The sequence below is a fragment of the Schistocerca gregaria genome, chromosome 2 (genome assembly GCF_023897955.1).
Source record: "Schistocerca gregaria isolate iqSchGreg1 chromosome 2, iqSchGreg1.2, whole genome shotgun sequence".
NCBI lineage: Eukaryota > Metazoa > Arthropoda > Insecta > Orthoptera > Acrididae > Schistocerca > Schistocerca gregaria.
This window is the reverse complement of record NC_064921.1, coordinates 141,898,855-141,911,899: the sequence shown is the minus strand read 5'-3', so window position 1 is coordinate 141,911,899 and position 13,045 is coordinate 141,898,855. Positions and strand designations below refer to the sequence as shown.

At 41.7% G+C, this 13,045-nt stretch overlaps 1 protein-coding gene across 1 annotated transcript in view; it reads right to left on the bottom strand.

Moving 5' to 3' along the window:
* LOC126335677 (IQ and ubiquitin-like domain-containing protein) overlaps window positions 1-13,045 on the bottom strand; it is a 74,137-nt gene that overhangs the window by 46,115 nt on the left and 14,977 nt on the right. Inside the window, exon 2 of the mRNA XM_049999134.1 lies at window positions 11,935-12,064. Within this exon, the coding sequence (XP_049855091.1) occupies window positions 11,935-12,064 (130 nt within the window). The remainder of the gene's footprint in view (window positions 1-11,934; window positions 12,065-13,045) is intronic.

Below are 13,045 nucleotides of genomic sequence, written 5' to 3'. Positions count from 1 at the left end.
TCCATCAGGACAATGTGTACAGTCACACGTCACCGACTGAGGAGGAGACACTCGCCAAACGCAACGTCGCTCCCTTCTTCAATCATCCTACTACCCAGATGAAACGTGGGACTTAGGGAAAGCAGGAAAAGGTGTGGAAGGGGCCTAATCAGTTAACGTTGGTTGCACAGTTAACACATACACTTTATATAAGGAAATAATTTTTTTAAACAATCATTTTAAAATAATGACAGTAACACAAGCTACACTGGCGGCTGAAGGCCTTATTAAGAAAGAATTCAAAATTATTCGTCGGCTGCAGGCCACAAGCAATAGGAATAATTTAAACAAAATATTATTTTCAAACAATTGACACAATCAGACCAAATAAAAAAAGTGGGAGTGATCCACAGACAGTGCTCCAAGGATCGACCTGAGGAAAGTCCCTATAGCTGCGTAAGCGGGGAGACAGGCAGCCTAGAGTTATGCTCACCTAACAGGATGGCAACTCAAACTAGGGACAATTTAAACGTCGATCATTGCTCCTACAAAATCCACCTAACGTGTGATAACCAGTACAACGATGGAATAAATCAAGCGAGGGCGAAGTGACAGACAGCACTGCGTCTTCATAATCCGGTGTTTAAAACATCGAAAGGCAGAAGAAACCACCACCAACAAAGTAGACAAAAGAAACCACAGTCCACACCGCAATCAAGGAGGCTGTCGAACTACACGTCATACCGGACAGCATCGGCAAGACGAGGAAAAGTACACTGCTGCAAAAATACGCTAACCCCAGGGCAGGTAACTGGGGCGTTAGCGGCCACTAGGCAGTAAAATACCACTGGTTGCATTTCACCAAACAATAACACAAAATTCAAAACTAATACAGGGTGTTTCAAAAATGACCGGTATATTTGAAACGGCAATAAAAACTAAACGAGCAGCGATAGAAATACGCCGTTTGTTGCAATATGCTTGGGACAACAGTACATTTTCAGGCGGACAAACTTTCGAAATTACAGTCGTTACAATTTTCAACAACAGATGGCGCTGCAAGTGATGTGAAAGATATAGAAGACAACGCAGTCTGTGGGTGCGCCATTCTGTACGTCGTCTTTCTGCTGTAAGCGTGTGCTGTTCACAACGTGCAAGTGTGCTGTGGACAACATGGTTTATTCCTTAGAACAGAGGATTTTTCTGGTGTTGGAATTCCACCGCCTAGAACACAGTGTTCTTGCAACAAGACGAAGTTTTCAACGGAGTTTTAATGTAACCAAAGGACCGAAAAGCGATACAATAAAGGATCTGTTTGAAAAATTTCAACGGACTGGGAACGTGACAGATGAACGTGCTGGAAAGGTAGGGCGACCGCGTACGGCAACCACAGAGGGCAACGCGCAGCTAGTGCAGCAGGTGATCCAACAGCGGCCTCGGGTTTCCGTTCGCCGTGTTGCAGCTGCGGTCCAAATGACGCCAACGTACACGTATCGTCTCATGCGCCAGAGTTTACACCTCTATCCATACAAAATTCAAACGCGGCAACCCCTCAGCGCCGCTACCATTGCTGCATGAGACACATTCGCTAACGATATAGTGCACAGGATTGATGACAGCGATATGCATGTGGGCAGCATTTGGTTTACTGACGAAGCTTATTTTTACCTGGACGGATTCGTCAATAAACAGAACTGGCGCATATGGGGAACCGAAAAGCCCCATGTTGCAGTCCCATTGTCCCTACATCCTCAAAAAGTACTGGTCTGGGCCGCCATTTCTTCCAAAGGAATCATTGGCCCATTTTTCAGATCCGAAACGATTACTGCATCACGCTATCTGGATATTCTTCGTGAATTTGTGGCGGTACAAACTGCCTTAGACGACACTGCAAACACCTCGTGGTTTATGCAAGATGGTGCCCGGCTAGATCGCACGGCCGACGTTTTTAATTTCCTGAATGAATATTTCGATGATCGTGTGATTGCTTTGGGCTATCCGAAACATACAGGAGGTGGCGTGGATTGGCCTCCCTATTCGCCAGACATGAACCCCTGTGACTTCTTTCTGTGGGGACACTTGAAAGACCAGGTGTACCGCCAGAATCCAGAAACAATTGAACAGCTGAAGCAGTACATCTCATCTGCATGTGAAGCCATTCCGCCAGACACGTTGCGACGGGTCAGGCTCTTATCGCGCAGTTTCCTTTCCCTGAAAGAAAATCCACCTACCTCGTTTCTTAGGTAGTTGCTGCACTCGCCTCTCCTGATAGCAGCTACTGGAAAAATTGCAGAAAAGCAGTGTTGAAGAAACTGCAATTTAATAGCCGCTCACCGGAGGCCGCGATACATGTTTGCTGAAATACAATCTATGAGCAATCTTCCTAAATAAATTGAGTTATTGGAATGGTAGTAATTGTTTACTCAAACGAGAACGCGAAGTTGGTAATTCTATTTAAGCTCTTTATTGTCTTTAAGCCTGATCATCAGCCCGCTAATCTACATTTGAAGAAAGTTCAGTTCACAATTCTATCCACACTCAAACCCCGCCAGAATTAGCTTTCAAAGTTACGGAATTTACTTAACTGCAACACAGACGATTTTCTAACATACACGTTTGCAGTCGATGTTCAATAATAGTTCGTTTTTTAACGTTAATGCTCGCCATAAGCACTTAGTAAAAGTTTACGAAGTACCGCCACGCTTTTAATTATTAAAGTTACTCGCGTCTTTCGCGGAACGAAAAGTCACAACTCGCTCAAACTCACACTACGCGTTACTGGACTCTTCCAGTCTCAAATCGCACAGTACCGAACCGATGAAGCCGTTTTATGACTTCATTTTACACATTATTCGCGAGGACACATCAAGCATGTCTCTTCTCGATCACAGTTCCTTCGCGACTCCTCATCCACTCGCGACTCACTCTCCTAGTCTGCCAACCGTCCTCGCATCTCATTGGCTCACACATCACACAGCCAATCAGAATTAACTCTTTGGGTGCGCCTCGCGCCAAAATCTAGCACGCACCAGTCATGACTTCTGAATCATTTACGTCATGATTTCTTGTTACACAAAATTTACTGTATAATTTAACAAACCGAAAGGAAAACTAGACTTTACTTTATTTCCAGAAATTATTTAAATACTCGCGAACGTTCTGGCTGCTTGTACAATACCATACACTCTTGGACATCCGACATTCACTAAGATGGGGAACCACTGGCGACTCTGTTCCCACGGTTACATCGTCTGAACACTTGCGAGTTCCAACCTAGATTTTATACACTTGCAAAGAATGGCGAATGTCCCTCTTTCATTCACTCAGGCACACTCATTCACTCTCACCTACTCATATAAAATAACTGTTCACAAAAATTCAAAACATTTATGGTTTTAACAAAGTTATAGGTGAATTTCTAAAAGTAAAATTCTCAAAATAAATACAAAAGCACGGAAGGTGATTTTGTTTCATAGTTGGATGGTCACTGAAGGTGATCTATACATAATGGTATTTATTTAGACTCGAAAATTGTAGAAATTTGCGTTTTCTGTAAGATTTTTCTAATTTCCAAAATATGCAGGTTTCAAAGCTCAAATTTGGATGACTTATTTTTATTCATAACAGAAACTAGTATATTAACTTTTAATTTCCTCAGGTTCCTCAGTTAGAAGTTATTAAAGATGAAAGTTCCACGTTATACACGCGGCTAGTTAGCGCACAGGTCTTACATTCTCACGGTACAGACATGCCATATGGTCGTGACGTCAGACGAACGGACACCGGTAATCTGCCCGCTACAGCACATATGCTAATCTGATGGCTACTTTACAGTCTGTCTACATTTCACAGTAAATATTTGATAGAAAACTGTGCGCTCGCACTAGTTGCGACGCCACACACCTCCTGAGGAAACTAAATTTTTTCATTCATGACAAACTTTTAGTTTTCTAAAAAAATTTCTATTAAAGATTTACTCAAACAGCTATTTAACATTTATAGTTCCTGTACATCAATCATCCACTTATACCTAGGGCTGACGACCTACAAAACATCTTATATCTAAACATGCACTTTTATCATCATTCAAAAAAAATTTTTCAGATTACAAAATTCTATTTACAAATTCCTGAAAGAGAAAACAAACCTAAATACTATCTTGATGTACGTCACACGCACACTAACACTACTATCGCTATGGTGAGCGTCACTTTTTTACCACTTACACTTAAGATTTTGATAGCACTCGTAGTTCGACCGGGTCCTGCTTGGGAGGTCCATTTCAAGTCTCGTGCTACCACCTCTGTTTACTTCGGCGCACCTGAAACATCAGCTGGCCTCAGTTCCCTTTCTAACTGCTACGTCTTAACCTACAGCAGCGATAAATGGCGCTATCTGCTTGACTCTAAAGTCTCATATTTCTGATAAAATTTACTTTACAGTATGTACAATTTTCAAATTTTTTTTTTTTTTTTTTTTTTAAGTGAAAAGTGAATTGACTTTCCTAATGCAGTACCGAAGTGGCACATTTACTCTTTAATTACTTCTTCATCTCATAATCAAACAAGTTATGGTTACATAAGAAATACTAAGAAAAACAATTCCTACAAATAGTTCACAAATACATAATAAATCTCCGCCAGCACTGGTGACTCTCCAGTTCCTGTACAATACACAACAATATAAAATATACACAAAATTATCAATATTACAATTCTGTCTCCAGGCAATCTCCTGTAGTCCTGTATCATAAATTAAACACTGAAAAATACATATTTACTTATTCATTTATCAACACTACAATCCTTATACTAATCTCTACGACAAACTTGGGGAGCTTTGTGTGTCTCTGGTCAAAAATGGAATCGATGTCATGGGTACTTTCCTCATCTCACATATCTGGAGTTACTTCAATTTCTTGTCAACATCAGGTTTTCTCTAGTCACATTCGGGTTTAATTTACAACTCTCATACTCATACTTCACACACTCAGGTTAGTATTTGTTAAAGCGTTTCCTACTAATCTGTGAAACCTCGTTACCCATACTTTCTAACATACATCCACCTCCTGAGTTACCAACGTCGCCTCAGCTCTGTTTACATTCGTAGCCTCACTTCCTTTTGTTTACAAACATCTCCTCTGTTTACCAACAAACGCCACCTCTGGTTACCAACATTAAGCTTTTTATTTACTCACCTTCGTAGCCTCACTTTTTCCTAATATCGAGCTAGCCAAACACTATGCTCATTCTTTCTCCTTTTCTCACATATTTCTCTTCATTTGACAGTCAGTCCTGCTGCACTGTCCCTTTAACTTAACTTCCTTTACCCCTTTGACAGTCAACCTTGTTGCACTGTACCTTTACTCATTTTACCACTAAATCACCTCCTGAGGCTCTGACTTCATTGAACAGACAGTTTTGCTGTACTGCTCCATTTCCTTTCCTAAACATTAGCTTAATGCTACGTCTTAACATATCGTTCTGTTACTTAACAAACAGCTTCAATGTTCGTCACCATATTTTCTGAGGCTCTTACATTTCTTAGTTATTTTACCTTTCTAAGGGCATTACTCACACCTTAGGCCAAACATTTACTTTACTGAGACTTATTACTTATCTGAGGTATCTTAATCCTTTTTGATTTTCTCTTACACTCATTCCTTACGCTTAACCTATACTGCACTGAGGTTCTTTCCTACTCATTACTTAAACACTTTATCACTTAAAAACTACGATAGAGAAGAAGGAAAGACGATAGAATTTTAGTTCTGAATGAAAGAAGAGGTAGGTTGACAATACGGAAAAGAAAGTGGAAGAAATATTGTCAAACGACTCGAGACCTAGTGCTCGTCACGCACTTAGCTCTGCAAAGAGTGCAAAGCTCTCTGAGGTATCTACTCACTCCTGGCCACGTCTCTCTTTAGTAATTTCTCCTCGATCCTATTTCTGACACTCACAAGCTCAGACGGATCCTCTACTTTTTTGCCACCGTACTCATTATAGCCCTCCAAGAATTTCTCTGTTTTACAAATACATATAGGAAAATCATTCTGCTCAGGATCCTCACATAGCTGCTTACCAATGAAAGGTATAGTAATTAGTTTACCCTTAATTTTTACCATAACATCATTGGTAGAAAAATTCACCCATCCTTCATATTTATTCAAAAAGTCAGCCCCCACCAACATGTCTACACTCAGTCCATTTATAACTAAGAAGTTCTGTCTTATTTCTACTTCCTTAAATGCTATGGGTAGAAACACTTCCTGTTTTACTGTCTTCTTAGTCTTACCGGTTGCTACTACAATGTTCAAGCCACTTACTGGCATCTTAACAATCTGTTTACTGTTAGGGAGTTCATTTACCAAGTTCTGGGATACTGCACAGACTTCCGATCCAGTATCTATCAAACATTTAACTGGTTCATTTAATACTCTTAGCTCTACTATCGGTTGCCCTAAGTACTCTTTATTTATTTTGGGTTCTGCTTCCTCCAATAAATCTTGCACAATTTCTCTCCTTTCGAAGCCTGTCTTTTGGGTGGCAATCACATTCACACTTACAGGGTTTATTTCATGCTTATTATCACCCTCAATTCTAGTGGCAGCTCCTATTAGCCTATCCACTATTGCTAAGTCAAAACATTTTTCCAATGTTTCCCCCTCTTTCTCATTAACCTCCTTTTCTACGACCCTATCCAAGGCGTCGTCATTAACCTCTACCTCCTCCTCTAATCTATCCTCTTCTTCGTAACTATCTACAACATCAATTATCTTATCAAGCACAGTCACAACCCTGCCATTATTACTGTTCTCACCCCTATCCGACAGCTCTTCATTAGTTTTACTGTGCATAATGTCTTTCTGATTATTACCCTTATAACTAGTACTTAGTTCTTCAATAAGTGGCTTCTTATGATTATTCTTACAGTTAATTGGTTCATTAACCTCCACTTGACTTAAAGCTACTATCTCTGTCTGTTTTACGTTATCCTCCCTAAATTTTGTAGCAACAACATTTATGTTAGGTGGTCGTTCAGGCTGCTTTCTTATGAATGGTTTTGCCAGCGGATTTAACTTTAAACGCTGTTGCCTACGATCGCCAGCACACTCGTAGACAATTAATGGTTTTCCGAGCGCGGTGCGTCATCACTATGCCTCCAGCTGACCGCCTCACCTCCTGACATCTGTCGGCCGCTGTCATACTGCTCGCGTTCATTGAACCTGTTAACATATGTTCTTCCTCTACCACGTGAACTGCCACGGTATCCGCCGCCTCTCTGAACACCCATCCTATTAATGTTTACATCCGCGCGATTGTCATTCTGCCTAGCAGGCGGGCGATGCTCCCTCCTCATGTTTTCTTCTTCTTTTTGGACGGATTCAACCCTTTCTAAATACTGTACGAACTTGTCAATGTTATCTCGGGGCGCAGATATGATCTTAGTTTTCCAGTTCCACGGTAGCTTATTTTCTACCCCTAATATGATCTGTTCTGTTTCTAACTTATTACTAAGGTAGGACAGAGTTGTTACCCACCTTTGAACAAATCGTTTGATGCCCTCTCTCTTGGGGTCATACTTCTCTCCCGACCAGAACCGATTAAGAACATCCATCTGCTTTCTCTTTCCCCAGTATTCCTCAAAGAACGCTAATTTAAATTCTGACAATTTCGCGTATTTTTCAGAGGCTAAATTCCCCCATACTCTGGCCTCTCCCATCAAATTTGAAGTGATAAAGCCTATCTTTTGTTTATCGCTCCATACTTTCGGCAAAACGTCTTCAAAATCGTTCCAAAATTCTCTGGGGTGCATGTTCTTACTTGGGTCAAATTTTAAAAACTGTCTGTGGGTAACATACGCAACCTCGGTAGATTCAATTATTCCACTGGAAATTATACTACCACTATGGTTAGAAACACACTGTTCTACTTTGGTTAGTCTGCATTCATGCCCACAAAGTTGCTCATTCACACTTTCACTGAAATGGCTTATGTGAGTCTCTAAATTATTGACCTTATTTACAACTTGCTCTCCAAGTTTCTCACACCGAATTTTGGTATCATTTACTTTACATTCTAAGGCGGCATGATTAATTTCATTGGAATTCTCTACCACTTTTATGTGCTCACATACTTTATCTAATTCTGCATCAACATGGGATTTAAATTGCTGTTGATCCTCAGTAACCTGTTCGATTCGTGTCGTCAATTCACTTTGCACTTGAACAATATTTTCTGTACATTCTAGTTTAACCTGCTGTATTTCAACATTTACTTTACTACTGAGCACTGCTAAATCTTGCTTCCAACAGTCTCTGAGATCGGATATTTTGGAATCTAAATCAGCGCCCATTTTAGTCATCTCATTACTTAAATCAGATCCTAATTTAGACATTTTTGAATCCATTTGTGACATATTAGTTTCCAATTTTGATATACTGGAATCCATTTTTGACATACTGGAATCCATCTTACTTGACATATTGGAATCCAACACGTTCATCTTAGTTAATAGATTCATCAGCATACTGGCGACATTATCCTTCGCCCCCTCATTTGCTGATACAATGTCCCTATTAACATTAACTACCGGCATGGGTAACTGTAACTCACTGGGCACTGACATATTTGGATCTGACTCCAAACTATAATTAACATAGGATGAATCAGTCAAACTACTACTGAAATTGGGTTGAGACACGTCTAAACTAAAATTCATGGGGTCATTTTCCCCTGTCTCCATCCCACTATCACAACTTAGTTCCGCCTTTTTGTCACTTGGTTGAAACTCAGCCATTTTTTCTCAGTTTGACTCCACAAACACACAAAGTTTTCAAAAGCACTGTACTTAACTTTGTGCTTCGGCGTGCTGCGTTGCTGCTAGATGAAACTGCGGGTCCGTTCACCATACACTGCAATGCTGTACCAGTTTCCGGGCCCCCGCTCGAATCAGCGCTGCCAACTGCCACTGCTGTCGTCGCCTCTGCGTAGTCTCCGTAGCTCGTCGTCTGCCAGACGCCGTCGTAGACTGCTATTCCAATCGGCGCGTAGTCACCGAAAAATTCTTCCGTTCCGTACAACACATTACAGTTCACGGACACTTTCACTGTCCTTCCTATTCACGTGGCGATATCAATTTGTACGCTACACAGTTCCTACACATAGCGAGCACTTCTGTATTGTCCGGTAATTGTCACTACTGCTTTTTTTTGAAATTCACTGGAATTTACTATTTTTATTTCCCGGCCGATGCACCACTTGCGACGGGTCAGGCTCTTATCGCGCAGTTTCCTTTCCCTGAAAGAAAATCCACCTACCTCGTTTCTTAGGTAGTTGCTGCACTCGCCTCTCCTGATAGCAGCTACTGGAAAAATTGCAGAAAAGCAGTGTTGAAGAAACTGCAATTTAATAGCCGCTCACCGGAGGCCGCGATACATGTTTGCTGAAATACAATCTATGAGCAATCTTCCTAAATAAATTGAGTTATTGGAATGGTAGTAATTGTTTACTCAAACGAGAACGCGAAGTTGGTAATTCTATTTAAGCTCTTTATTGTCTTTAAGCCTGATCATCAGCCCGCTAATCTACATTTGAAGAAAGTTCAGTTCACAATTCTATCCACACTCAAACCCCGCCAGAATTAGCTTTCAAAGTTACGGAATTTACTTAACTGCAACACAGACGATTTTCTAACATACACGTTTGCAGTCGATGTTCAATAATAGTTCGTTTTTTAACGTTAATGCTCGCCATAAGCACTTAGTAAAAGTTTACGAAGTACCGCCACGCTTTTAATTATTAAAGTTACTCGCGTCTTTCGCGGAACGAAAAGTCACAACTCGCTCAAACTCACACTACGCGTTACTGGACTCTTCCAGTCTCAAATCGCACAGTACCGAACCGATGAAGCCGTTTTATGACTTCATTTTACACATTATTCGCGAGGACACATCAAGCATGTCTCTTCTCGATCACAGTTCCTTCGCGACTCCTCATCCACTCGCGACTCACTCTCCTAGTCTGCCAACCGTCCTCGCATCTCATTGGCTCACACATCACACAGCCAATCAGAATTAACTCTTTGGGTGCGCCTCGCGCCAAAATCTAGCACGCACCAGTCATGACTTCTGAATCATTTACGTCATGATTTCTTGTTACACAAAATTTACTGTATAATTTAACAAACCGAAAGGAAAACTAGACTTTACTTTATTTCCAGAAATTATTTAAATACTCGCGAACGTTCTGGCTGCTTGTACAATACCATACACTCTTGGACATCCGACATTCACTAAGATGGGGAACCACTGGCGACTCTGTTCCCACGGTTACATCGTCTGAACACTTGCGAGTTCCAACCTAGATTTTATACACTTGCAAAGAATGGCGAATGTCCCTCTTTCATTCACTCAGGCACACTCATTCACTCTCACCTACTCATATAAAATAACTGTTCACAAAAATTCAAAACATTTATGGTTTTAACAAAGTTATAGGTGAATTTCTAAAAGTAAAATTCTCAAAATAAATACAAAAGCACGGAAGGTGATTTTGTTTCATAGTTGGATGGTCACTGAAGGTGATCTATACATAATGGTATTTATTTAGACTCGAAAATTGTAGAAATTTGCGTTTTCTGTAAGATTTTTCTAATTTCCAAAATATGCAGGTTTCAAAGCTCAAATTTGGATGACTTATTTTTATTCATAACAGAAACTAGTATATTAACTTTTAATTTCCTCAGGTTCCTCAGTTAGAAGTTATTAAAGATGAAAGTTCCACGTTATACACGCGGCTAGTTAGCGCACAGGTCTTACATTCTCACGGTACAGACATGCCATATGGTCGTGACGTCAGACGAACGGACACCGGTAATCTGCCCGCTACAGCACATATGCTAATCTGATGGCTACTTTACAGTCTGTCTACATTTCACAGTAAATATTTGATAGAAAACTGTGCGCTCGCACTAGTTGCGACGCCACAACGTTGTCAAAGGTTTCGGGTAATTTCATTCAGAGACTACGCCATATTATTGCTACGCATGGTGGATATGTGGAAAATATCGTACTATAGAGTTTACCAGACCGCAGCGCCATCTGTTGTTGACAATTGTAACTACTGTAATTTCGAAAGTTTGTCTGCCTGAAAATGTACTGCAGATCCAAGCATATTGCAACAAACGGTGTATTTCTATCGCTGCTCGTTTAGTTTGTATTGCCGTTTCAAATATACCGGTCATTTTTGAAACACCCTATAACAGTCGGTACAAGACGGCTGATAAGAGTCCGCCAACTCGACACGCTCCACTTGCTGCTGTTCGTCTCATGGCGAACCGCGAGCAGCGGCGCATGAACAAATGGCGTGATCACAAAATAGTGGAGGTTTCACTTTTTGATTAATGTTCACTCAACTCAACGTCCTGGGTCCGGTGGACAACAGCCCCTCCATCCGGCATTGGCTGCGTGCCGCCAGCGAGCTCGGCATGTCCTCGCGCTACCAGACCTCTCTGCTGCTCCGTCCCAACCAAACTCCTGACACACTCCACCCGGAAAACACCTCACTCCCTTCCAAAGATAATACGGGTACTAGATATCGTTAAACGCTGCTGCTGCCACTCGTGGACAGACAACGCAAGCAAATGTAGTGGCGCCAGTAACAGAAGAAGAAAACGAGACGCCACTATCCTTATTACGTGATGGCAACCTACCAACGGCAACAACGTGAGCCGCACACGGCTCACCAGATTTAACTATCTCGCAGCTTAAATCAAAATCAGCCAGAAAAAGTACCGTTTCGAGAAGACTGAGGAGGGACCTGTTTACACGACGAGGTTCCCAAGCAATTCCGCCTTGCTCAGTTCCAGGGAAGCTTAAAGAGTGGACGGAACATTGGCAGCGATTTATTAGTGCAGGAGCATCAGATTCTGCAGAATATTAATTTGATACTGTACCTGCATGATGAAGGCCACAGAAGAGAAACACCGGCGACGTTTCTCATCTCTCCGCAAGGCCCGCAGCATGAAGCTGTACGGAGTGAGGTCCGTCCTCGAAAGCGACGCTTTCTCCAACCACCGGCACGACCTGCGACAGCAAGCGACTCACTCCGCAGAAAACGGGCTCCATCGCACTTTAAAAAAAGATAGGTATTTAATGGTAAAACACTTGTATCGACTGCCGAAGTAATTGTATTTTATCATCTCACGAAGCGTTTCGGGGGGAACGCCATCACCGGACCTGTGACGTGAAACGCGGGATAAAAGACAAAATATTGAAAGGGAACATTGCGACAACGTAGCAAAGCGATTAACATGTACATAAAAATCAATACAGAGTATCTTGACACTTACAACGCCACAACACTAGGAGTGCCCAACTGACATCCGCATTTGAACACTGTACACAGAAAACAACTTCAGCAGTAGGTGGCATTATTCACAGCAATGCCTACGACATCAGGCATGATTATTATTTGACAGCACATACCGCTTATCCTCTCCTTCAGCATCTTAACTGTTTCATCCATGACACTAGATGCCTTTACATCATTATCTACACTACTGGCCATTAAAATTACGACGACTGCTACGGTCGCAGGTTCGAATCCTGCCTCGGGCATGGATGTGTGTGATGTCCTTAGGTTAGTTAGGTTTGAGTAGTTCAAAGTTCTAGGGGACTGATGACCACAGCTGATAAGTCCCATAGTGCTCAGAGCCATTTGAACCGTTTTTTGAAAATTACTACACCACGAAGATGACGTGCTACAGACGCGAAATTTAACCGACAGGGAGAAGATGCTGTGATATGCAAATGATTAGCTTTTCAGAGCATTCACACAATGCTGGCGCCGGTGGCGACGCCTACAACGTGCTGACATGAGGAAAGTTTCCAACCGATTTCTCATACACAAATAGCAGTTGACCGGCGTTGCCTGGTGAAACGTTGTTGTGATGCCTCTTGTAAGGAGGAGAAATGCGTACCATCAAGTTTCAGACGTTGATAAAGGTCGGATTGTAGCCTATCACGGTTGCGGTTTATCGTATCGCGACATTGCTGCTCGCGTTA